Here is a 25,786-nt window from a genome sequence, read left to right as displayed (position 1 = left end):
CCAGACACGGCAGCAGCAGCTACCATAAACTGAACGTCAACTATTCCGCTTGTACCATATAAAGTTGTGACGGCCTTTAACGCTGCATGATTAGAGCAAAAGCGGCATTTGCATAAATGGTGATTATTTCAAATTGTTCCATCACCGGGACTGCACGTTCTTGGGAGTTGGGGTCCTCCAGCCAGGTCCTCCGTGGGTAAATCGGAAGGCATGCCACGGCCAGAGAGACAGTGACTGTAGCACAGGAAACAATGTACGGGTGGAGCGCTGACGAGATAATAATGATCTGCTTCTTTCTTATCTGATGAATCAAACGCTTCTAAACCCCGTTCGAGCGCCGTTCCTGCTGTTAGCGAAAGCAGGAACAATTAAGAAAGTTTTGCTCCACCAACTACGAATGTAGAACCGTCGCTTCCAATCGCTCGTCGCATTCTACGTCTTCCCATGGAAAAAAACGCGAGCATGTGATCTTGATGATGCAAGCATCAGCAGCAGCAGCAACAACATCAACAAATCTCTTCCCAACACACCCCTTCTTTCACATAGTTGTCTTACCGGCGTGCGCGCGCGCGCGTTCTACACCGTTAGAGCAACAGTTAGGTTATTTTTACCTCTTCTCCAGCGCGGAAAGGCCAAAATCCTCTGCATTCGGTCGCTCAATCGATTCAAGAACCCGGGTGGATGAAAACAAAACTCACCTGAGGGCCAAAACAAAGTCGACCAAAATCAAACAAACAAGCGGAGCCAAGCCAAAATAGTTTGGCCGAAACGAGCTTCTCACTCGAAACTGCAGAGATAATTCGTTAAGTCTTTTGGCAGGTTTTTGTAATTGCTGGTAGGTAGATAAAGAGTCAGATGTATGGGCCGGTTTAATTAAAAAAAAGGTGATCTTGCAAGTTGAACAAACGATTCCAATCAGAACAGCAGTGAACAGGGTTTTGCAGGAGCAATCGAAAACAGATCAAGAAAACTTCCGTTAAAATTCCCATTCGCGCAGAACACCTCTTTTTCCAACTTCTGAACCATCTGTGCCTGATTTATGTGGAGGAAAAGAAGACGAAAAAGCTCTGATACAAAAAAAAAACAAAACATACATCAGCTAATCAGTGTTTCGGCGAGATGAGGAGAACAAGGGTTTTGTTTTGTCTGTTTTTTTTTTCGGACCTACGAATGTTGTGTAACTGATTTCTGGGAGGCAAACGTGTGCCTAATGCTAAAGACAGGCGTAGTTAATTTAAATACCACATTTACGGTACTGTTCCTAGCCAAAACGGTACTAATACTATGCATAGAAAACAAAGGAAAAACGTAAAGGCGCTAGAAGCATTCCATCAAAATTGTTGGTCAATGGAAAACACAGTAGAGAAAAAAAATTAAATTGCTAAGGAATAATATACGACTTGTTCTAAAGATCTTGCCGATAGCTTGACGATATATAATAACACTGAAGATTCGTGTAAGCCTCCAAGAAGTAGATTCTGTGTTTAAACCGTTTGAAAGTATCCTGCAGAGCATCTGAATGCAGAACTAACCCAAATTAAAGGCATTACAAAATAGCCTATAACCTCTTTTTCTCAATCGTGTAATAATCACGTTATGAATGAGTCAAAGAAACGACTGATTCGATCGAATGCAGATAAGAAATCAAAAGAGAGACCACAAGGAGCCAAACTTCTCGCCTCATTCATTTACCTCCAAATGCCCTAATCCACGATCAATGAACTCAGACATGCACAGCAACAAATAAAAAACGCATTACAAACCAGCCCCGTTACATCACGATTGTACGACGGAGAAGAAACTTTCATCGAAATGAAGCATAACAAGAAATAAAACCCCAAAAAACATCATTTTCAAACGTTTGACGGGTAATGCATATCGATCATCCCCATTGATTGACCCACTTAGTGTAACGGGCGTATTTCTGAGCGTTGCTCCAGAAATCCGGATCTACAACTCCAAATCCACGGTGATGATGATGAGAGCAAAGAAAACATATTCTCCCGCTCGCTGCAGGTGAAAATGTATGGTTTTGGTCGTCCATAATTTCCCAATCTTATACGCAAAGCCCACCCGCCTGCAAAAAAACCTCTGGAGTAAGGTGAGTGCGCAAGGTGCTAACTGGTACACCGAAGACTGATTACGCAAACCCATCCCCGTCATCTCGTGCGTGATGTGAAACGTTGTGATAATATTTTTATTCCACACAACCACATTCTCTAGTAGCAACAGCGGCAGCAGTTTGTTCGATTTATTAACGACCACATTGCGATGGGATGACGAGTACACACGGGGCGACGCCACACCATCCCCAAATGAAGTGGGCCCTACTTTCGAAAGAAAATATCAATATTTTGACCACTGTTCCGCGCACGTACACACATCATTGCCCGCGTGTGGTGGGGCGCGTGTTTTTAATCCCAGGCCGCACATGCAGGCAGTAATTTCGCATCCTTCCAATCCGTTGTAAACAAAACATTCCGGCTCGCAACGAGCCAAATCCCTCACAAGCTGACTTTGCCCAAGAGCGCCGAGAAAGAACCGTCAAACCGGCGATTGGGGGGTTTGTCCATGACTTTGACTTGCAGCGTGTTAAGCCAAGCGCTGGCCCACGCGCAGCTCACTGGCCCGGGGCCACCCCGGGAGTGACCGACCACATGTGTGTGCGCTCGCTGCTCTCCGCACTGCACCGAAAGTCTGTCCCAAACGGTTCACGGTTAAACATCACATGTACACCAACACCACCACCACCAAAATAACTGCTACGGGAAGAGGAAATACCAAACGAGCAGAAACAGCAACAGAAATGGTTTGGATTGGAGCGCTGCTTAAGCAATCAGTAGCACCACAAAAAAGGGGTTTGTTTATGCAAGGCAAAAAGGGTGAACGTGGTCCATATTTTTGCTTCCAATCGGCAAGCCGTACACGTTGCACGTTCCTTGGCTTTGTTGATAATTATTGCCAGCCGTCTTTTTTTTTATTTTTCGCCTGCAGATGTGCAGTTTCCAAATGCTTTCAAGGTTTCCAATTGCACAAAAAGGATCGATTTTTCGCTTTTCATTCCCAATCGGTTCTTTTTTACATCGACACACACACACACACTAATTGGAACCCACTTCCCGGAGAACCCTTTTCCGGATGTAAAGCGCTTGTAGCGCGAAGCGGTTCTAAAAGCCGAAAGCGAGCAAAAAGCAGCAACTCGAAGCCAAAGGGCTGCACCGAATAACTGTGTCGCGCCGGCGACAAACCCCCTTCCTCTTTCTATCTCGCGGGGAGACTGGACGTCTCGAGCCGTCGAGATAACAGGCGGACGGGTTTGCCGGGAGCAGAAACTGCATCGACCGCTGAGTCAAGCTGCAATCCCCAAGGGCCGTCTCGTCTGCGCCGCGTATATCGTTCTCTAGCGAAACTTTGCACCGCTGTGCAGCACTCTGTGGTGGCGGCGGTGGCAGCAATGCAGCAACCGAAGCACACAAAGATATATATATAAACACATATACACACACACACCCGGATGTCTGGGCGGTCGGAAACGGCGATCAGGGGGAGCAAAAAAAAAAAACGGAAGTACCGATGGCGCTGGCAGTTTTTGTTCGGCTAGAAGGAGGAAATTTAATTACGATAAAAGCACTGACGGCGGGGAAATGGAGTAGCAGAGAGTACACGAGATATATAAGAAATAAGTAGACTTCATTTGGATTTCTAGCACTCTCTCTCTCTCTCTCTCTTCAGTTGTGCGATAAGGCCCGTGCCGGGGCTCATTTGATTGCCAAAGGGGTGATGAAGAAGGCGCAGCACGGGAGCAGCATTATTACGAAATCGTGACGCTCTCGACAAATGTCAGCGAGTGGAAGGAAATGAATTAAATGATACAGAAGTGATGATGTGTAGGAGGAGCATTATTATTACTTTTATGCAATTTTTATGACGTTAAGAGAATAATAAATAAAAGTCATAAATAAAATGCACGTATAATGCATGCACTTTTGCCATGAAAGAAGTAATAAATGTAATATCAGAATATTTTGTTTTCCCATCAAATTACAAGTTCCTTATTTTTATATTTTATATTTGCTCCTTTTTCACTGTTTTTGTTTTCTTACAAATTAAAATATTATCCATTTTTCGCAGGGTTTCGTGTAAAACATGTAAAAAAATATCAACTTTCTTCAATTGCACAACTAAAAACTGTCAAATTATACCTAATTTACTGTCAAATCGCAAAAGTAAAGATAAGAAATAATAGCAATAAAGCATAAAACCATAAAATCGTCAACATCAGTACTACTTGCAACAATAGATCATTGAAATGAAATGCGAAATGACACCAAAGAAATAAAAACAAAAAAACTACATTTAATAACGCTTCACCAAGAGCTGTCGATTTCTCCTGCACACAATTAAAACGCTTCAATTTCAATTCCCAACGCGTTCGCGTTAGAAGACGAATAAACCTGCCAGAGAGTAAGGCGCGACACAATTGGACTCATTACAGCCCTGTGTACTAATTTTTACCCGCTAACTCGCTCTCCCCCTTTTACATCTACCAATGAAGCTTGGGCTCAAAACTGCAATCAGTAAAGTCCGGCCCGTATACGTGCTACAACCACCCACCCACCACTGCAAGCGCCGGCTAAATCGGACACCGCTTAATTTAAAACTGGTCGAATTTTCTTGCGCGACAACAAAAGGTAGTTTGCGCGCGCAAGAGCACGTGCGCTTAAGTATGAAAGAGAGCTTTCACCAGCGCGCGAGGGGGGCTTTCCAAAGCAACGCAGTGGCCCATCCGAAAAAAAAAGCAGTACACTTCCGTCCCTCGCAACAAAAAATAAACCCATATCAAACACGGCGGTACAATTTCTCACGTAAAAGAAAAGAAACATAAATAAACATAATTATTTGGACAAGAGAGAGAGAGAGAGAGGACACACCAAGGCCCACGTGAAAAATAGACGCCGGTCCGATAAAGATGCTTTAACTGGCCGAATGAAAGTTTCGGGTGTCGTCGGCGCACGCATCGCATCGCACGTGAAAAACGTGTCGAAAATGGTTAATCACATTTGCAACCAACGGTGTGAAAATTCGGTATCGGCGGCATCCATAACAAATCGAGGGAGCAGCTGGGTACGATTAAACTTTAAAGTTTTGTGAAATCGAAACCATTTCTTCACGAACTGGGCACTTCGTGATGATATTTCAAACATTGCCGTTAAACGTGCGCGCTAGATGAAACGGCTTGGAATTGGAATGGCCAACAAATGGCTATAAATCATACCCCGGTCCGGTTGACAGTGGGACCGCGCCAGCAGCAAATGACCATCATTGGCGAAGAGACGTTGGAACAACGTTGGTTTTTGGAAAATTGCGAAAATTGCAAATCAATAACACATTACGCAGGTACAGAGAGGCCTCCGATCTGGTCTGCTGGGAGAGCTGGCTGGACCAAATGAAAGCAAACGGCAAGGGATAATCCATCAACTGTCATCTACAGAGCCGTGATCCCCAGATGTTAACAATTACGATGTGGTGCTGGTATACTGGAAGCAATGGAACCCGTATTAGTGAACCCGATTGTAAGGGATTATACCCATAATAGGAATAAATGCCTTTTAACACCCGGACTTATTCATTTTTTCACTTTAAAAAATACCTTCCAATATACAATAAGGAAACACGTTCACTTTAATCTCCCCTGTGTAACTACGCGCCGCAGCAGGTTTCATTAACTTCAGTGTGTGTTTCGAAACCTCCTACCACACACACACACGCGTGATGCATAAAATCGGCAGCATTGAATTGATGGGCCCGACTAATTTGAGCCATGAAAATCACGTCCAAACGGTGCTACTTTCGCCCACCACCGCCGCCGCGCTAGACAGACGCCGAAAGGCGTACACACCGACGACGACGATGACGACAAAATCGGATTATGTTGGCGGCATATTAAATGCCTATAATGCACACGGTTATCCATTTTCGAGCCCGAGCGCTCTGCCCGCTTATTCCATCATCATCATCATCATCATCGTCGTCGTCGTGACTGATGTGGGGGTGGTGACCTCACACAGCTGGAGCGCATCATAAATCGATAAGGCTAGCAGCAGCGTGTATGCACCCGCGTTCGAACACATTTTTGATCGACCCCGGGGGCACGGAGATGAAGTTTCCATGGAGAGAGAGAGAGAGATGATCAATAATATTTCGCTGTCGCAAGCAATTTGTCACATCGAAAAATTCGTCCGTCGACAGCGTCTAGAGTGCATTAATCGGTTTTGCGAGTGTCTCTGTTTGTTTTCCAGCTTGAAAGTTGCCTTGCTATATTGATTTAAGTTATGCTTGTACAGGCTGTTACAAATAGTGCGATAGAAAGCACAGACAGTACCGCACTGCAAGGCACCAACCGAGGTCTGGGTCTAGCAGTCTTCACACTCCCACGGCCGAAAGAAGCCCAATAGGTGTTATACAACCAGAGCGGGTCCTACATAACTGTGATTTTGTATGTGTGGGAGACAGCCCTGCGTTGAAAGAAAGCTACAAGTAAGGATTATTGCTAACTTAAAAGGGTAAAGTGTCTGTGGCAGACGTTTGCAAAAAAAAACCCCAATGCAACACGTGAGAAACTGCAAACGCCGGTAGAGTTAAGATGGGTTCGTCGCCACCGTCGTGACACTGTCTACAGTCTCTCCCAGGGTATTGGTGAAGATGGCGTAACAAGAAACATTGGCTAGCTCACACAGCAAACGTGCAGTTGTTGTTGATCTACCCAAAGATCAGTTTTGAGGATCGAATCATCCGAGCCTGGAACTCTGGACCTAACAGCAGAGACGACACCGTGTGGCCTTTCGACCGAATTATGTTCGTCGGCCGCTGTTTGTGTTGGTGGTGGCAAGGGTTGTGTGTTTAGCTTTTTTTTTTGATTTTCTGTAATGTAAACATAAACGCATTTTATTCGGTTTCGGTTTGTACACATTGGCTCCAAAATAAAACGATTTGCCCCTCCCGATGGGTGTTGAAAAGGCATCATCCTTGGCCTTTTCAACCTGGCTTTTGATGGCTAAACCTGGCTTCCCAGAGAGAGAGACAGAGGTCAACGGCCAGCAGACCACACGTTGGAAAGCGAATAGCTATTAATACTAGCAATTGTATCGGGGGAGCTCTATGGTTGCGAGAGCACCGAAACCATGTGGATTCAATCTTTGAATTGCGCTTCTTCCACATGATTGAAGAAGGAAGTGTAGCAACAGCAGTAGCAGCAACAGCAAAGGCCAAATTGAAGTCGATCGATTGCCGATGCTTTGATGGGCGTTGTTATGGCAACACACTGGCAGGAAAAAGGGTTTGCGTTCACAAACAGAAGACCTGTGACTGCCGTGCCTCGCTGCCCTCTCCAAACCGCATCCGTTTTCCGGGCATTTAAATTGGTGCACACGATGGATTGTATGCAGTTTGTTACAAAATAGCCGTACCCTTACCCCCCCCCCCCCCATTAGATGTTGCGGAGGGATGATTTGATCGGTCATCGATGTGTTTGTGTGTGTGTGTGGGTGTGCACACATACACCAAGCAGGAGGTAATCCATCAAAAGGCTTTTTTGCATAAACGCTTACGAACGCACAATGCACAAGCGTCGTCTGTGGTGTGGGTTTTGGTCAAGTTGGCGGCAAGCAGCAGGAAACATCAACAACATCAATACATACACAAGCATATCGGGCAACGGTGTACGGGAAATGGGGGAGCCTCAACACACACTAACGAACTACCAATGGCCACAACAACAACAACAAGCACGCATCTTCGCGTCCGTGTAAGCAGCAAACAGCCACTTTTCCAACGCAAGCAACCGACTGCTAACGAAAGATGCAGTGGAAATATAAGGGTAAACAGTACACGGTTGCGAAGGCGTTTTGGAAGAGGAAAAAACAATAACAGACACACACACACACACAAACAACGCTAAATCCAACGCCGTTTGAATAAACCGGCAAACGGTCGGTCGGCGGGGTTGCTTCCGACCGATAGGGTTTGTGTAATCCGACCCCGATGGTGCTTTGGAACCGTCGTAGAGGACGACCGCGAAGAAACTGAGCGAGGTTTAAATTTCCTTAGGTCCCTGTTGTTGTTGTAACTCTTCTGGAACGTTTGACGGCAGTGTGAGTGTGTGATACCTTTTGACCTTAGAACTTGTGCGCTTAGAATCTATCAAAACTCTACCCACACGAGAAACTCTTCAACACGAGAGTTGAAGATGTGAGAATTCAGAATTCAGAAGTTTTTAAACAAGATGATCTGAACATATTTCCAGATTTTATCCAGAGATTCTAGACAGACTCCATACTGTCACGCTTGATACACCTGACAGCTGCAATCGAAACCTAACCTCACAAGAGCACGTGCAACACAACGTGTGTCTACCCGTTCCTCCAACAAAACATTCCACAAAGCGCCCTACTAAGTCTGCCCATCGTGTCTCCTGCACTACATCTATCGTCCAGAGAGGGAAACTCTCTGCAAACGAATAGGAGCAGCGGTGAGTTGAGGAGGGAGTTGCGACCCGCGAAAGCCGGACAACTTTCGAACCACATTTCGCAGTACATTAAACAACGAGCCGCAAATTGGCAAACTGCCGGCGAAGAAAGGTCCGGTGTGTCGATATCACCAACCAAGCCGGGCAGGGTTGTTTGCCCCCTGTTTCGGAAGGATACAAACCGTGACACCATCAAGCCAGATTGGAGAAAAGGGAAGTAAAGCCAGGCAGACGAAGTAAAAGTCGCCAAGACGGATAACTCCACCCAGACCTGGCGATAGTTTGGATTCGGGGCGGAATTTAAGAAGGAGTACAAAACATTCCACCTCCACGGTCCATCATCGCTTGACGGATACTGTTGGACGTTGTATAGAGCGGTGATTTGGGATGAATATTTTACGAAAAAAGTGTCAATGAGGTCAAAAGATTCGCGAAGCCGGGTAAGATGACAGCAGAGAGCTCGGATGGCTTGTTGTTTGTGGACCAGGCAGTAAAGCCTCTGCGCCTCTGCCCAAAAATGGGCAGGCTTAGCGATTGGGGAGGTGAGGATTGGCATGTGAAGTCAGCGAAATGGAACAGTGCCTTCGGGAAATTGAAACACAGGCACCAACCCACCCACAGCAGGGCCGGAAAGTGACTTCATTACCGGACGTTGCTGCGGGGGTGCTGTTTGAATGTGCGCTGTACCAAAGGTTGTTTGGGATTTGTTGCTTGGCTTGTTATGAGCCAATTCGAAGCGATAGAGAGCTCATATGTAGGTTCCAACATCATCAGAGACGATGATGGCGGAATAGAGCATTGCTTCTACATACTTCCATTTCTATGGAAAGCTTCTACAATATGGCTGGGATATCTAGAATACAAGCTGGGTGGTCTGTACAACCAAATGGACCACCATTTACGGATGGCCATTTAGAAGCGATGCTGCCAACATTGACCAGCAGACTGAGTGACTTCCCTCTACTACACCTCCACTGCCCGCTCCCAAGATGGAAGGCTTAAGATTTGTGAGAGTCATCGCATTGTTTTAGCTCAACCTGCATGCATGATTTATCACACCCAGCCACCCACAGTGGCGCACGGGGGAAGGCAGCCGGATGCGACACACGGCACGAGGAAAAGCTAACTTCTTTTTTCCCAAGTGCACCGTGAAGCGAAAACAGTCGGCCGCAGAAGGAAAGCCTCACACACTGCTGGCTGGGTTTCTGTTTCTGTTTGTCTGCTCGCTGTCGATTCGTCGTTTCCATTTTTTGTTGCCTGCCTCTTGCTCATTTATGCCCGGACATTTCGCACTCGGCCGTGGTACGGTTGAGCGATTTTCTTCACTTCGGACAGTGTGCTGTGCCCGACAGAGAGGTTGCCATTTGGGCCTTTGAGGCTCTCTAAAACTGACTTGGGTGGGTTCCTCTGTTGTTATGTTTGCTCATGATCACTTGCGCTTAACGCATTTGTTGTTTTGCTGGCTTGGCTGGCAACTCTGCTGCCTTGAATTTTCTCCACCACCAGATCCGTACAACGAAGGAAGGCAGGAAGACGTCTGATGGTGTTCGATCACATCCATTGCACGTAGGGAGTATTATTTACGATCGAATGAGACACGCCTGAATCCAAGGTCCCGCGCCACACTGGGGACGAGGAGCCGACCGATTGGAGTGTGGAGGAAATGTTTGTGCAACTGGCGACAACAGAAAGGCACAAAGAACTTTCAAAGACGTCCCCCAATGTATGCTCAACACAAGCTTCGGGCCTAAAAGGATAGAAAACTTTCTCGAGTGCGCTCGTTGAGTTCACTTCGTCATTTCCTTTCCTTTTGCATAGTTGCAAACACGTTAGAACCTTAGAACCAAACGAAGAAATGGGTCGTGACATAATGAAAAGCAAAACTGATGACAACATGTCAGCTAGTGTTTATGCAAAATCGAGAACTTTTCAATCCTTGACAGCGTCGCTGGCAATTATTTATGCTGCACAAGTCTTGTAAACTCTGCACCAACACAGAAAGACGGCAGAAAAGTAGGCCGTAAAGGTTTGTCGCTTACATTCTGACAGATTTGTTGAAAAGGCTTGTCAGTGTCCTGATTGTACAACGTTCTTTTTTGCAATAATGTACTTCTTTCACCTCATTTCAAGTTAAAATAATGCATACCGGAAGCCTACATAACATCCAATACCAAATGGAATCGTCTAGAAGATGTCTTACTGCTGCTATCCAATTTCAGCAATAATATAATTCAAGATATCCAACGACATCGAGCACTATCGAAATGAGGAATTCATCGGGAGGGCCAATGACATAACTACGAAACACGCACTGATGGAAAGTATTTGATATTTCACCGTGATTAGATGCTCGAAAGTAATCAATTTTCGCTACTTCAACCTACCCGATCATGTCACCGAAGACCGAAGAGGAATTCCACGCAATTCTATTATCAAGTTTTCCTGGAACTACTTGCGCTAACGATGGGGAGGTGTGTGTGTGTGTGTGTGTAAGGTAACACACACATACATCGTTCATCGTATTGAGAAGGTCAGCATATCGGGAGTGTTACTCCCGCACTCTGTGCAGAAAGGGAGACTGATTGGCAACATTTTTGCCAACACCTGGAAACGCGGAACCTTGGTGGTCGCGAACGCGAAATACCAGCAACCCGTACAAGTTCCGGCTAGATTGATTGAAGGTCCAAGAGCTCCAATGCGAGCACCAAAGATACATTGCACATGATAGTGCTGTTATCGATTCCGTAAGTTGGAAGTTCCTAGTCGGACCACACACGTTTGCTACTATCACAGAGCAAGCTACAATGTACGATAGCGATCTTTGGCTGTTTGATTTGATAGCCGGGAGCATCGTACGTAGGCACAACACAGCTGCTCTTGGAATGCTTCAATTTTGCAAAAAAGAAAACTCAACCACCTTATCAGCGAAGAGGTTCTGGTGAAGATGTCCAAAATGTCCCCCCCGTACATTGTCCAATGCTTGAAATAGAAAGTGCGACCCCCCATCGAAGAATCGGGTTGTATAAAAGACCTTACCAGGGTGACAGTAAGGCATCAGTTTTTCGTCGACCAGTGTACGACGACCTAGCAGTACAGACTTCTAGCGTGGAAATCGACCCAACCCAGCTGCTCGCAAATGAGAAGTTTACTCGTGTTGGCTGTCCTCGTGACGGCCTCCCAGGCGTACTCGGTGTTCCAGAACCCACCGTGCTCGGGCACCACGCCCTGCCTGATCAACTGCGTGCTGAACTCGCGCTGCCCGATCTACAACCCGGCCAAGCCGGTCCTGCTTCCCGGCCCGACCTGCGACCGTTTCTACAAGTGCGAAAGTGGCCGCGCCTGCGAGACCCTCTGCCCGGGCGGTACCCACTTCAATGCCCGCGAGCAGGCGTGCGACTGGCCGCACCGTGCCTGTTGCGACCCGAACATTGAGTGCCGTCCGGATCCGTGCGGACCCAGCGGTGACTGCGGAGGCGGTGAAGGTCCGATCGTTCCACCACCCCCACCACCTCCACCACCGCCACCACCACCGCAGCCCCCGTGCAGCGGTGGAGGCATCTGTGCCATCAACTGCCCCGTAGACAACCGTTGCCCGATGTTTGACGGCTTGAAGCCGACGCTCCTGCCCGGCCCGAACTGCGGCGTGTACGCCAAGTGTATCGCTGGACGTGCCTGCCCGATGCAGTGCCCCGCTGGACTGCACTTCAACGCCGCCAAGCAGATCTGCGACTGGCCGTTCCAGGCTTGCTGCGACCCGAACGTTGAGTGCCGCCCGGACCCGTGCGGACCCAGCGGTGACTGCGGAGGCGGTGGCGGTCCGATCTATCCACCACCCCCACCACCTCCACCACCGCCACCACCACCACAGCCCCCGTGCAGCGGTGGAGGCATCTGCGCCAACAACTGCCCCGTAGACAACCGTTGCCCGATGTTCGACGGCTCGAAGCCGACGCTCCTGCCCGGACCGAGCTGTGGCGTGTACGCCAAGTGTATCGCTGGACGTGCCTGCCCGATGCAGTGCCCCGCTGGGCTGCACTTCAATGCCGCCAAGCAGATCTGCGACTGGCCGTTCCAGGCTTGCTGCGATCCGAGCGTGCAGTGTCGCCCCGACCCATGCCCGCCGGGTGCATTCGGCTGTGGCCAGAACAACCAGAATAACAACTTCAACAACAACTGGATGTGGGGTTAAGCGCAGTGCAGCAGCCAGCAGGAGGAGCTCGGAACGCCGCTACCGATGATCTTGGAGATCATCAGCAGCAACTACAACAACTACAACAACAACAACCACGTGACGTTCGGCTCCGCCTGCAAATCCATCACGCTAGATGCTAGGTAAGAGTTTGCAATAGCCTTTAAACTTGATGGCATTATCAGACGAAGGTGGCTATTCCTAACACACAAAGAACACGAGCCCCGAGAATATACGAGCACTTCTAACAATTACAGCAGCAGTATGTGCTTGTATACGCGTTTTCCAACGAAAGAAACCAACCTGAAACCTGCGAGCCACTTGTTCAAAAGAGCCGCCAACGACAATGTTTTGAAGATTCGGTCGAAGATCTTCGCTTCGATATGTACAAAGTGTGGGGCATATTGCGTCAGCTATGGTGTACATTTGGCGGAACAGATAAGATACACCATTGCTACCAGGCAGTTCTAACTTAAAGAGATACCATTATCTGGTGATAGCTGATAGGTGAGTATTGTTTACAAAACTTTGAGCAAGCAAATCAGAACTGTTCAAAATTGCTCACATCAAACCTCGCATCCCAAAATCCTGCAACCAGCATTTACGCCATTTAGCTCATCCATGTATAAGGCGCAACACAAAATACAGTGGACAGAATTTTGCTGCATATACTTTCTATCGCTCAAAAGTGTTTCGGGATGATAAACTAGGGTGAACTTATAATTTGGACCGCAGCCAACATTAGTCAAGAGTTTGACCTCAATGCTTAAAAATAGACAAACAATCGACCGGCCAGCCACACCAACCCAACCTTACACGCAGAGCCCTGCTTCCTATCACAATCAAGCTTTATCTCATTCTTCGTTCAGCTTTTTACATTCTCCTATTGGGTGGGTCTAGATGTTTTTATCTTCGCCCAGTTATCGTCTCGGGTTTGGGCGTGTGTGTGTAGAAGCAGGACTTTTGGAAAGATAAGAATTTCTTTTGTGCATTGATTTGTGGTGCGATAGTGAAGGTTGGTTGTGCAAACTCGTGCACAGAGATAACGTTGAAGAATTAACAGGAAACACACGGGCAATATTGGGAATGTTTAAGATACACCAACTTCACAGTCTTTGAGTCCCAAAGTCTATAGATGAGTTATGTCTTGGAATTGGAGAATTCAGGATTTTGATGCCTTGGGAAATATGAACAAGATATCGCAGAGATGTTTCTTTTGGAGGTCATTTACATCTCAGAATTACTGAAAATCATACAACAAGGAATAGGATTGATGTTTAAGTTGGAGAAGTCAGTCTAGGTTAAGGTACCGGAATGTTTAACGTGTAAGTGTCTTGAATTTCTAGGAATGACCTACCCCATAACCATCATATTTTCAAAGTATTCCGAACTTATTCTGCGCTTTAGGACCTGGAGGACTTGGGATCTCTAAAATATCTCCTCAAAGACATTGAAGATTCTATGGACGGTATATCTGAGGTAGCGTATTACAAGGAATACATCTCACTTCCTCAATTCAACACAACTCCCTGCCACAACTCCACAAAAGCTCCACACACGAACGGATATTAAAAATTACCCCAAAACTATAGGAACAATTACAAGATCCCGCACACGCTACAGACACGCGTCACTAACGTCGCTAATAACAACCGCTACTACCTTCGGGCCTACTGCCATTTGTCAGCCGACGAACGAAAGCCCAGGTTTGCCCCATAATGATGTCAATCCAGCACAGCGCGCCCTCCAGAGCAAGGCCTACTCTGTCGCATGTTTGCGCTTACGGGGAAGCCACTCCAGTTTCGCGTCATGCAGCGTCCGGAATCAATGCATTACAGTTACGAGCCCCGTGTGCCCACCCGACCCGCCGGATTGAAAGGTCGTCGGCAGGAGCGGCAGGAGCAGCAGCAGCAGCAAAAACAAAACCCCCAAACGAGGGGCGCGAAGCTAAATAAAGCGAGAAGCAAAGAAGTTCACAGTTCTCGTGTTCATCCGTTTTGTGTGCGCCCCCGAAACGGTTCAGGTCGGGTAACTTCCGGTCTGTTGGCAGAGTTTGTTTGCATTAGACAGAGCGAAAGGGAGAAAGAGAGAAAAACAACGGAGAGCTGGTTTCGATTTCATATTATCGTGCCGTTGCCCATTATGATGGAAAAGAACTCGCAGAGCACTAACTTCATTGGTGAATGACCCGCGGGGTTCGTAGCATGTTTTTGCTCGCCCCCCTTTATGCTTCCGTCGCCTTTTGTAGGGTTGTAGTATGTCACCAGCCGCCTACACAACGTGCACACAAGTCCAGTTGGAAATGGACATGGAGGGGAGAGCGACGAAAGAATTGTCGCATAATAAGCACACAAACACACAGTAAACGTCCGGAACTGTGCATGGAAAGGTTTCACTACACTTTGTTTACCACCACACCTCCCTTCACTGCCTGGCGTGCATTCAAGCATTTCTTCTACCCATTCCGCCAAACCAATAAATTCCGAACCCACACAACATCAACCCCCAACTTCCATTCCGTTGCGACTTCAATAATATGTTTATTTATTGTTTTACAAAAGAAAAGCCGTGCCCACAGGTTTAAGGCAAGTACCGCCAACATTATTGCGCCCGTGGGTTTTTTTGCGCGTAGTTGCGCTGTGGTGCGCAAGATGAAGAGCGATTTACACAAGGCAGCCAAGCGCCAGCGATGGACACGTTGGCAGAAAGGAAGTATTAAACAAGTTCTTCACCCCCTTCCCCCCCAGCCCGCGTTGCCCCTTACATGCCTTTGGGGTGGGTTTCTTTCGAGAAGGTTGCGATTCCGCACCGGCACACCTTGCACTCCGCGGTGCTCCGTGTTTAGACGGGGATGCTGCGCTAAAAACAACTTAGTGTGCGTGTGGTAGTGATGGTGATGGCCGTTGACAACACACTATCGCTCCACCCAGATGCAACCAAAGTGTCTGTGTGTGTGTGTGTGTCTGTGTGTGTGTGTGTGTGTGTGTGTGTGTGTGTGTGTGTGTGTGTGTGTGTGTGTGTGTGTGTGTGTGTGTGTGTGTGTGTGTGTGTGTGTGTGTGTGTGAATTGCCGCAAAACGCCAGAGCATAACACGCGCTGCTGCGCTGCACACTCGCGAAACGACGAATAGAGAGCCACTTGTGTGTGAACCTGTCACGGGTGTATGTGTGTGTGTGTGTGTGTGTATGGGGCTCGACAGACAAAAGCCGCAACATTTTTTGTTGTTGTTTCCATGTGAGTTTGTGTGTCGCAAGTGCACCAACCAACCTTCCGCACCGGGCAACCAACGCCGCCGTTCGCCCGGAATCAGGTTATTACAGGTGCGCTTGTGGCAAACGAAAAAGCCCATGCGGCGGCCGTTGGGACGTATTTGCATTCCATTCCCTTCGTGGCTGCTATGTTTTGCTGTTGTTGTTGTTGTTGTTGTGCTCGTTTTATGCTACAGAAAGAGAGAGCAAGCGACACACACACACACACATAAGGACAAAAACATATTTTGTGTCTAAAACAGGATAATTTGAGGGCAAGAAGCAAGATACGGGCGATGGATGCATCGGATCATAATGTGTTTAAAACGTTTTTTTGGTTAATTCTATCAGCCAGCAAAGGTTTGACAGGTCGACGGGTGGAACTGGATTCCACTGCACGATGCACCGCGCGTGTGTGTGTGTGTGTGTGGCGGGTTGCAATTTGCGTCGCAATCGACGGTGTTAGTCACCGTTGCAGATGCGTATCAGAGGTTAGGAAGATTGTGCATGGAGCGCAGTGTGGAGTGTTGGTTTGATTTATTCGCAAAACTGTCTTGCTGTCTCGCGTTGCTTGCCAGGGCAGGGAATCGTAATAGCAGAAGTATATATTTTTGCTAACGTGTTGTTGGAACGAATCTTTTTGCCCTCGATGGGGTGTGGTGATGTCTGTTGAACGTCAAGGTCATGTATAATTAAGTGAGCAAGAAAAGATTGAATTAATCATTCCTATTTAATTATAAAAAAATGAAGTTTTGATCTCCAAATCTAGTTATGCTTTATGGGTACGATTGCTTGTTACATTTAAAAGATGATTTGATCAGACTCTTTTGGTTGGCTTAAAACATGCTGAAAATCAGTTTGACTATAGGAAAAGACCTGAATTCACTCTCAAACCTTGTTAATGGATATCATAAAGTAGTAAAGCCACAACTTACCCATAACTCCTTGCCCCACGTCGTGCTGTTGTCCATCTCCTGTGCAGCCATGTTTGCTAAGATAGTGAACGCTGTTTTCCCGGTGCTTCGCTTGGTTACGCTGGTACTGCTACTGTTCACGGCTAAACTAACCCCGCGCCTCGGTTAGTCGATTATTTCAAACAGATGCCAAACGCTTCTTCCCTGCTGCTGATTCAAAACGTATTCCGTGTTCGCGGCGGTCTTTCCCACCCGTCCGTTGGCTGTAAGTCGTTGCGCACCCGCAGGAAAACAGGACGAAACTGTACGCGCTCGGTATGTTTGTTTTACTCTCCGACCGCAGCTCACTTAAAAATTACACTCCCCCTTTGCTTGACGACGGTACACAGCTTTTCACCACCTATAGTGATCACCATAGCAACTGCCCCCAAAATCACGACACGGCACACTAGTCGCACATGAATTTCGGAAAACAACACTACCCACAACAATCATGAACTACAACACATTGGGCGAAACAGAACACCCTGCCCTCCTGCACAGAAGGCTTCCTTCCCGCTTTTCCTTTAGCCAAACCCTCATACACAGCAAACCCGCTCGAACATAAACATGCACACAAGCACACGCACCACTTGAGCTCTTTTTTCTTCGTCAACTTCAAAAGCTTTCTTATCAGACGTACTTCTCAATATTCACACCACCATTTGGGGACAAAGCGCACACACACACAGTCGCGCACACCGCTAAAAACATGCACACAGCAACACACGCACGTACACAGAGACACAGACACACACACGGTACTGCTGCCGGAGAAACCGGAAAAAAGGGACCAAAGGCACCCTTCGATAAGGTGTGTATGTATGGATGGTGGTGATGTGTTGCCGTCTATCGGTGGAGCTGCAAAAGGGAAGAAGGGAATTTAAAAACATTTACCGTGAGTGTGTGTGTGTGTGTGTACACACACAGACACAAATTTGTGGTAATTTCCTCTTTCCACAGAAGAAAGAAAACAAAAACCGGTCACGGCTAATGATAAGATATCCACTTGTCGTTCGTTGAATGGTAAGCTAATTTACCATAACGTTTAGTAGCAGCAGTTAGTTGTGGGTGAGCATTGGAAAATGCATTTTTACACCGTTGCCATAGTAACGACTTTTCTAGAACGAAGGCGCGCCGCGCACACAGTGACGCTGCTCTGAACCGTTTTCGTTCTGAACACTGGGAACAGGTTTTCTTCAGTTGGCTGCAGGTTTTCAGGCAAAGCTGCTTCTAACACACATTGCACATAACTTTAGTTCCTGGCTTATTACTGTCTACAATTTGTTCTTTGAAATATTTAAAAAAAAATCCACAAAAACCTTTCATTTCTTTGAATGTCGTACTGGTGGGGTTGTATATGTGTATGTGCGTTTAATTACACGATTCGTCCTTCTCAAAACACACACACATACACGCGCGACAACGCTCACCTACTGCCACCTTCTCCTCCACTCTCTGCACACAGCGCGGGGTACACGTTTACACGTTTTGCCTTTACGTTTCTTCACGAGGTTCACGTGTCCCTGCGGAATGCAGCTGGCAGCGGACGTCTCTGCACTTGCACCAATTCTTTATCACTGCAGCTAGTAAGATACTGCAACGAAACGAACAAACACTCTCAGCTATTTCCTTCCGCTGATTCACAACTGCACTGCGCGCAGAATTCCAGCAGCGGATGATTCATCTCGCACCCGTATCGCGGGGACAAATCGAACAAGTGGTGAGCAACTGTGTTTACACGGGGCCCCGAGATACACACACCGCCCAAGTTAAACGTTGCAATCGTGATCGGGAGGGGTTGAAAACAACGGTCCAACACAAAATGTTGCTTGATAACAAGGCCCTTACGCGGCGACACGCGGGCTCCGTGAAGGAGAAGGAGCCAGGGGTGGCGGTAAGCTAGCGACACTAGACACTTTACTCACACAGCAGCACCCGCGGACACACCCGTGTTGCCGTAAGCCCGTCAGCATCAGAGCTACACGTTTGACATTGTTGATAAATTGTTGATAAAAATGTGCGAAACATCGTTGTTAAAGCAGAATAATTAGTTCCACAAACAGGGACAATAAGACATAAAAATAAAAGACACACACGCGCACACACAACGGCACACGCCGTGTAAGGTTAAGAGGCAACGAAGCGAAGTGTCTTCTTTCTACACTTTTTCTTCTACCCAGCACAACACAGCACCACAGTGAGAAGGCTTCACAGCTTGTTCCTGACCCACCGCTGCAGCGAATGGAATTTTCCACCTCGAAAACAATACACACACTCCACAGTTAACCACCACTGTATAGGATTTACCTGCAGTTAATCCCTTTTTCAGAAGCAAATTGCAAGGCTTTTAGCTCAAAAACTCTCGAGAGCACGGACGACGCACATCCACACAGTTTAAGGTTCGCGAAGTTTTTGAAAAAGGCGTCTGAAACTGTGTGCGTGCTACTGTGCTGCTGGGCAAGCTGCGCTCACACCGAGCAGCGCGTCTAAATCCATCGGCTAGAAAGAGCAGGGGACTCGGCAGCCATCGGATGATTTGTCGTCTCTCTTTTGCTGCTGTGAGTTGTCTCCCTTCACCCCCGCGGATTACCTAAAGCCCTGTAGGACAGAAGGAGATCGAGTGAGCGATGTAGAGAGCGAGACAGGAATAACGGTTGTGAAGGTGTGTGCGTATTAACCGTTCGTGTTCGAAAATGCACAGTGGCCGCCTGTGCAGAATGTACGAAATTAAAATTATATATATATTTTTTAGTGTTCATTGTGGTTGTGCATGTTGAAAACATAAAAAAAAAAATTTACATCAACAGAAAAATAGTTAAACTATATTCTATGTCTTTTTTGCATTTATTTCATGCTATTTTGGTAAATTCCAATGAAAGCCTCTAACTACATGTCATAAACGCAAAATGACAGCACATCTGTAGATCATGGCAGTTGCAACATAAACAAAACGTGTGTAAATATTGAAACACACCGCTAAAGTCCATTTTTAGGCCGATAAAATCCCTCCCTGTTCTTCCGATGACCGAAACCACGGAAGAACCAATTCCCACGGACCAATCGGAGCAGCCCAGCGTACGGCCACAGTTTGGCAACCGGTTCCTGTCGGCCGGCGACGATGTTTTCCAGCACAACGCTTGGTAGGCTATTGCATTCCTCCGTCATTCTAGCTCGGCACCGTGCTGCCTGTGCGGTGCAGCGCGCCGGAACCCGTCACTACTGCGACTACGAATACACGCGGTACCGCAAAAAGCCCGCCGGCGGGGGGACGCGTTTCCTGCGCGATCCTGCACAGGTGTACCGCTTCAACACGTGGTTCGTTACGGGGGTGAAGTTGATCGAAGTAAGTTGCTACGTCGTCGATTCACACAACAGTCCTTTTCCCTTTCTTTCTCACAGGGATAACGTGCAGTGGGACGAGGAGCAGGAAAATGCCGCCCTGGAGGGGGTGAAGAAAAACTCATCCGTCAAGCTGTCCGACGCGGAGGTGACACGGTTGGAGACGGAAGCCGATCAGAATTGGGACCGTTTCTATGGCATCCATCAGAACCGGTTCTTCAAGGATCGTCACTGGCTGTTTACGGAGTTTCCCGAGCTGGCGCCGGCGAAGGGAACGACGACCGTCCCGGAGCGTGTACTGCCCGACGGAGAGCCCGTTAAAAGTTCGGAGGAAGTGTCGCAGGAGAGTGAAAGGAGGAGAACGATATTTGAGATCGGATGTGGTGTGGGGAACACTGTCTTTCCCATCCTAAAGTACAGCGAGGAGAAGAATTTGATGATCTATGCGAGCGACTTCTCGCGGCAAGCGATCGACATCATGTGCCAGAGCCCGGAGTATGATACGAACCGGTGCAAAGCGTTTGTGCTGGATGCAACGGCCGACCGGTGGGATGTGCCGTTCGCGGAGAACAGTATCGACATCGTGGTGCTAATATTCGTACTATCCGCCATCGATCCGGAACGGTAAGGGGGAAGCGCAGCAACGATCTATCTTGTTTCTGAAGGACGTTTTCTCCTCTTGCAGCATGCAGCACGTGGTGAATCAAATCGCACGCTACCTCAAACCAGGCGGAATGGTAATGCTGCGCGACTACGGTCGTTACGATCTCGCCCAGCTACGGTTCAAACCCGGCAAATGCCTGAAGGACAACTTTTACGTCCGCGGCGACGGTACGCTGGTGTACTTTTTCACCCAGGAAGATCTGCGAACGCTGTTCACGAGCGCCGGATTAGTCGAGGAGCAGAACATCGTCGACCGCCGGCTGCAGGTGAACCGGGGCAAGATGGTCAAAATGTACCGCGTGTGGGTGCAGGTCAAATTCCGCAAACCAACCGGCAACTAGGATAACGCAATTTGCTTGTCTGTTCTCTTTTGTTATTTTTATTGGTGGGTTTGTTTAAAAGTTAAATACAGCTTAGGATTTACACACAAAACAATGACGATATAACATGTGATTTGCCTGATAGCGTGGGTCAAAGACCGCGCGCCTACTATTCCTCGACGTGCATGGTTTCATTGTACAGCTCGATAAAGTCGGCAAAGCTGTCGGCGTAATAGTTGGGCAGCTGGTTCGGATCGGTTTGGGCGAGCAGGGCGTCCTTCGGTGTGCCACCGCTCAGCATGAGCAGCTTCTGGAAGCCGCACTCTGTCCCGAAACCCATGTCCTGTGGCATCCTGCAAAACATCGGCAAGGCAACAATAAGGTAAGTTAAAGCGTCTCCCTTTTCTTACGGTTTACGTGGCGTGAGTGGCTCCGCTTATCAATCTCTCGCCGATGACACGAGCCACACTCCCGGAAATTAAACGTTTGTCTTAAGCGAGACGCCGTTATCAGTGATTGATCGTGCGATGCGCAGTGCTGGGAGGCTGGGTCGGTTATCAAGCCAGACAGCGTAATTAAGTGCACCACGAGACGGAAATACTTAATACTTACATATCACCAACGAACAGGACGCGCTTCGGTTCGGTAATTTGGAACTGCTCGAGCACTACCTGCGCCAGCGCCTTGCCCGGTTTGCCCAGGATGAGTGCCTTCCGGCCGGTACTGCGCTCGAGTATGTCGATAAAGTAGCCCGGCCCTATCACGTCCATGCTGGAATCGAGCGGTATGATGTAGTCGGTCGCGCCGGCAATGAACACACAGTTCGGATCCCGCTCCAGGTAGCACTTTGCCTTCATCAGGTGCTGTAGCGACAGGTTGACGTCGATATCGACCACCACGGCACCGACCTTCGGGCCGTGCTGCTCAAAGTAATCGCTGTACACGCGCACCTGATTTGCCTCGCGGCTATCCGGGAACCGTTCCTTGGGCTAAACGTGGGTGGGGCAGACAAACGGTTACTACGAGTGGGAGAGCTTTTTGCATTCCGTTTTTCCCTTACCCCGTCCAGCACTTTGAAGCCGGCCTTGCGCAGATAGTCCTTAAACACTTCCGTCCCGATGCAGTAGACCGCATCGCGCATCCGGATCGACTTCAGATAGTGCACCGTCGTCAACGCCGGATGGACGATCTCCTCCTCCAGTGCGTCGATGCCGAGCGAGTGGAACTTCTTCTGGTACTCCTCCATCGTGCGCATGCCGTTGTTGGAGATGAAGGCCAGCTTCTTGCCGTCGGTCCGCAGCAGCTGCAGCGCTTTGTCCACGCCCGGAATGGGGCCGGTAAAGTTCCACAGCACTCCGTCACAGTCGGACATGAGCGTGTCGAAGGAGTGGAGGAACAGGCGCCGTTCCGCTTTCGACAGCTCGAGGATGTGTTTCATCTCTTTCTTTGCTTGTTCCGCCATTCTGTGGTAAAGGTGGATGTGTAGGTTTCCGAATGGATCGAAGGTACCAATGCTGCAAGGAAGGAACAGCCGATGCAGAATCAATCTAGTGTGCTTTGGGCAATGTGTCACCGTATTAGTTTGCGTACTTTATACACTCAACAAGCGTCTTCGTTTTCCTTTCGTTAATTTCTAAATTAATAAATAGTCAAAACAATAAAATAAGCTCAGCTTGTTGAAATTGTCAGAGGAAACGAAGATGAATTTTAAGCAGTAACAGAAATCTGTACAAAATGGCTTCTCAGAACTTGTAGCCTTCGATCATTAGATATGTGTGAGTGTGTCTCTGTGTAGATTAGATCTAGATAAGTTTCTGATGGAAATTTTAGTTCGTCGATTTTTTTTTTTAAATCGGCTATTACGAGTCACGTATTTGAAAAATACTTGTTAATTTAGCTATGGTGCAATATAATTTCGGGGGATTAAAGGGCTAATTTCGCGATATAATTCTAGGGTGAAAATATGTGTTTGCAAGTCAAAGCAATACCACTAGTGCCACTTAAATCCTGGGAACACGTCAAGAGAAACTGATTCGGAACCCTTAGTAGTCCTAGAACTGATCCCAAACTCTTAAAAGTCTTAGAATTTGTCCTGAATCTACAACGATCTGACCCAAAACCCGTAAGGATCTGACCCCACACTCATATTGATCTCAGAACTAATCTTGAACCTATACCGGTCCGAGAACTCATACAGATCCTGGGACATGATCCCCATTCTACACTGTTTCTGGAGCTGATTGATTTACCTTATTCCGATACAGGAACTGTATCTAGACCTGTTTAAGTCGTTTGTTTAAGGGATCGCAAACCTGTCCTGGTTCCAGAACCGATACAATATCTATTCTGATTAAGTAATTGACTCCGCTATACCGCTAACTGGAATTTCTTTAACAAGAGGGAAAATCATATGAATTTTTAAGCTTCTATATCATGTTCTTCAAGAAAATCAAAAGAATCTTTACATCTTAAAACATATTTAGAAAGTAGGTCCATTTGTGCCAACATTTTCGAGTTGATCAGTTTGTTGGTATGTTTTTTTCTTTTATGTGATTAATATTGATGACTCACTTATATTTCCCTAAACAAACTTCATACAAATTGTATACGACAATCACAGTTTCTGATTTATTATTAAACTCATCAAATGCCCTTTCCTTGAGTAGATTTTTGTTGGGATCGATTTTGACAAAGCTTTTCAGTGGTTAAAGGAAGAATTTTGGTGCTGTTTATGACTCGTTTCTATTTTTAAATCATACCCAAAAGAAACCAACCGAATGGGTGGGCGTTGTGGATCGATTTTTGGATATTAACCTTTTTGCCCTTAATCGTTGAGCGTCAACGTTGGTCACTGCACCGCGCATTATATAATGATGCAATCAAATGCAATGTCTCGAAATAACACGAGCTGTACAATTTTATCACAATAAAATGTACAATTTTATCACAACAAAACGGTAAATATTGCGCTACACTTTGCGCGCTACTGTCTCTTCTCATCGTTTGCTATAATAATCCGCCGGGCGCCCAAGCTGATGCTAAATTTCTATTTATTCGCGCAACCTTGATTGACGCAATACGCACACATCCGACAGCCTACGTTGCATCTCGGCACCGAACAGCGTATGCACTGGCGTAATCACGCAGCAAAGGGCCGTGCAATGTATCCATTCGTACGCTACATGCTCACCTGCACCGCACCGATGATAACACAGGACACACAATCTGAGCAAGCGAAGCTCGTATTTGCAAAGCACAACCTGGAAGCGTGGATGTTTGACCGCTCACCGAAACCGTCCAACGGCTACTGTGCTCAACCGTCACGAACCGTACGCAGACACCGTCTGAGACATCGTCGCCTGCTGTCTGGAATGGTGGTTGACCTGAGACGTTTTGTTTGGGCTTGTTCAGTGGGAGAACACCACCCTGGACGGACGGACGGACGGAGCGGACGAAGTGGAAGCGGACAGCCTGTTGGAGATGGAACCGGCCGGCAACGGTGTGACCTTCGGTTCACGTGGAAAGTCGTGCCGTTGCTGCGCATGTCCTGGGCCGCGAGAAAATGCTTGGAATGCTGGAGCACGCTGATAAATACGTCACTGCTCAATTATTGTTGTCGTAGAAAACAAAACACAAGCAACATATGTACAAACCCAATCTCTAACACACAAATGAAGGATTTCCTCGCAGCAACAGAGAGTTCGTTCGCTGGCGATATCTCATGCTCTACCGTACGTGCGATTGGCAACGGGACGTTGGCATTCGATTCGAACTGGACCCGGGGGGGTTGGTAAAGGGTTGGCTGGCGTGAGTGGCGGCTAACGTCCAAACACATCCATCCATCCATCCGTCCGCGTCTCACTCGCGGAAGCTGGCGATCCACCGCCTGCTCGGAGGCTCGCTTGATGATGGACACTATCATTGATGCGCAATCAGACTCAATTGCTGTGTCAATTGAATTTCGCGTGCTGCCTAAGGTTCCCGCCGTTTGTCCAGCTAGTGCAGAAAAAAAGGGGGCCGAGCTGTTTCTATGTTGCGCCTGTCTTGCTTGCTGTTGGGCACTGTGCATGTACATAGGGGGGCTTGTTTGGGAAGCAAGCATACTTGGTCGGATGTTATTGGTCGGATGATTTGTTTGTTTTGGTTCGAGCAAATTGTTACTATCAGCGAGCAATTTGTGGACGGAGCGGTCTTTGGATGTTTGCGTTGGATTTGATTTAATCCATGACAGCTATTTCTTGGAAAAATTATTGTTTTGGATTAAACAACATGTAGATTTAATGGCCTGAAATGTGAGTCGCCTGATGGTCTAACGGTATGCGCGCGGGCCGTTGTGTAGAGGTTCAGCGTAGTTCGATTCTCGTGCGGACCCGGTGTCTCCCCCAAGCTTAGAAACTTGATTTCCCTAGAACAAAAATAAATGCCTTTAAACTCGAATTAGAAGAAGAATGACTCTTTAAGAAGAGACACTTCAAAAGTTTGCGAGAGACCATCATGGATGAGTTGAAGGAAAAACAAGCTAATCCATCAAACGAACACAAGGAAGC

At 47.5% G+C, this 25,786-nt stretch overlaps 4 protein-coding genes across 15 annotated transcripts in view; 2 read left to right on the top strand and 2 right to left on the bottom strand.

Moving 5' to 3' along the window:
• LOC120961017 (formin-binding protein 1-like) overlaps positions 1-19,402 on the bottom strand; it is a 68,812-nt gene extending 49,410 nt beyond the window's left edge. For 3 of the 8 annotated variants that reach the window (XM_040384561.2, XM_040384568.2, XM_040384569.2), the window contains exons 1-2: positions 19,225-19,399; positions 16,897-17,775 (exon numbers count right to left, since the gene is read on the bottom strand). In XM_040384561.2, the coding sequence (XP_040240495.2) occupies positions 16,897-16,947 (51 nt within the window). In that variant the 5' untranslated portion in view covers positions 16,948-17,775; positions 19,225-19,399. Of the gene's footprint in view, positions 1-16,896; positions 17,776-17,954; positions 18,112-18,347; positions 18,450-19,224 lie in introns of those variants that run through there. The other 5 variants (XM_040384570.2, XM_040384567.2, XM_040384565.2 and 2 more) reach the window with 5 other exon arrangements.
• On the top strand, positions 11,563-12,969 carry LOC120961018 (uncharacterized). Its single transcript, XM_040384571.2, has one exon. The coding sequence runs from the start codon at positions 11,661-11,663 to the stop codon at positions 12,711-12,713; it is 1,053 nt and encodes a 350-aa protein (XP_040240505.2). The 5' UTR covers positions 11,563-11,660; the 3' UTR covers positions 12,714-12,969.
• A 452-nt stretch (positions 19,403-19,854) lies between the features above and the next one.
• LOC120961055 (methyltransferase-like protein) lies at positions 19,855-21,354 on the top strand. 2 transcript variants are annotated; one of them, XM_040384648.2, is made up of 3 exons: positions 19,855-20,057; positions 20,317-20,880; positions 20,942-21,354. In XM_040384648.2, the coding sequence occupies exons 1-3, from the start codon at positions 19,939-19,941 to the stop codon at positions 21,258-21,260; spliced, it is 1,002 nt and encodes a 333-aa protein (XP_040240582.2). In that variant the 5' UTR covers positions 19,855-19,938; the 3' UTR covers positions 21,261-21,354. The 2 variants fall into 2 exon arrangements, with proteins under 2 accessions (XP_040240582.2, XP_040240581.2); XM_040384647.2 differs by having other exon boundaries at positions 19,925-20,232.
• A 26-nt stretch (positions 21,355-21,380) lies between these two features.
• LOC120961056 (uncharacterized) lies at positions 21,381-24,745 on the bottom strand. 4 transcript variants are annotated; one of them, XM_040384650.2, is made up of 4 exons: positions 24,430-24,745; positions 22,300-22,753; positions 21,852-22,228; positions 21,381-21,592 (listed from the first exon to the last, which is right to left on the bottom strand). In XM_040384650.2, the coding sequence occupies exons 2-4, from the start codon at positions 22,699-22,701 to the stop codon at positions 21,409-21,411; spliced, it is 963 nt and encodes a 320-aa protein (XP_040240584.2). In that variant the 5' UTR covers positions 22,702-22,753; positions 24,430-24,745; the 3' UTR covers positions 21,381-21,408. The 4 variants fall into 4 exon arrangements, with proteins under 4 accessions (XP_040240584.2, XP_049461772.1, XP_040240583.2 ...); XM_049605815.1 differs by having other exon boundaries at positions 22,300-22,794; positions 24,430-24,625; XM_040384649.2 differs by lacking the exon at positions 24,430-24,745 and adding an exon at positions 24,054-24,122.
• Between the last annotated feature and the right edge of the window lie 1,041 nt (positions 24,746-25,786).

The sequence above is a fragment of the Anopheles coluzzii genome, chromosome 2 (assembly GCF_943734685.1).
Source record: "Anopheles coluzzii chromosome 2, AcolN3, whole genome shotgun sequence".
In the NCBI taxonomy this organism is placed as follows: Eukaryota; Metazoa; Arthropoda; class Insecta; order Diptera; family Culicidae; genus Anopheles; species Anopheles coluzzii.
The sequence above is the reverse complement of the archived record's forward strand: the minus strand, read 5'-3'. Positions and strand labels throughout refer to the sequence as shown.

Excerpts from the sequence above, each read along its gene's own strand:
- LOC120961018 (XM_040384571.2), top strand. The coding sequence starts at position 11,661 with ATGAGAAGTTTACTCGTGTTGGCTGTCCTCGTGACGGCCTCCCAGGCG.
- LOC120961055 (XM_040384647.2), top strand. The coding sequence starts at position 20,036 with ATGTTTTCCAGCACAACGCTTGGTAGGCTATTGCATTCCTCCGTCATT. Across the intron at positions 20,233-20,316 it reads GTGTACCGCTTCAACACGTG|GGATAACGTGCAGTGGGACG; the intron begins GTTCGTTACGGG and ends TCTTTCTCACAG. Across the intron at positions 20,881-20,941 it reads TCCGCCATCGATCCGGAACG|CATGCAGCACGTGGTGAATC; the intron begins GTAAGGGGGAAG and ends CTCCTCTTGCAG.
- LOC120961056 (XM_040384649.2), bottom strand. The coding sequence starts at position 24,103 with ATGCGCGGTGCAGTGACCAACGTTGACGCTCAACGATTAAGGGCAAAA. Across the intron at positions 22,754-24,053 it reads CAACGATTAAGGGCAAAAAG|CATTGGTACCTTCGATCCAT; the intron begins GTTAATATCCAA and ends CCTTCCTTGCAG. Across the intron at positions 22,229-22,299 it reads GCTTCAAAGTGCTGGACGGG|CCCAAGGAACGGTTCCCGGA; the intron begins GTAAGGGAAAAA and ends ACCCACGTTTAG.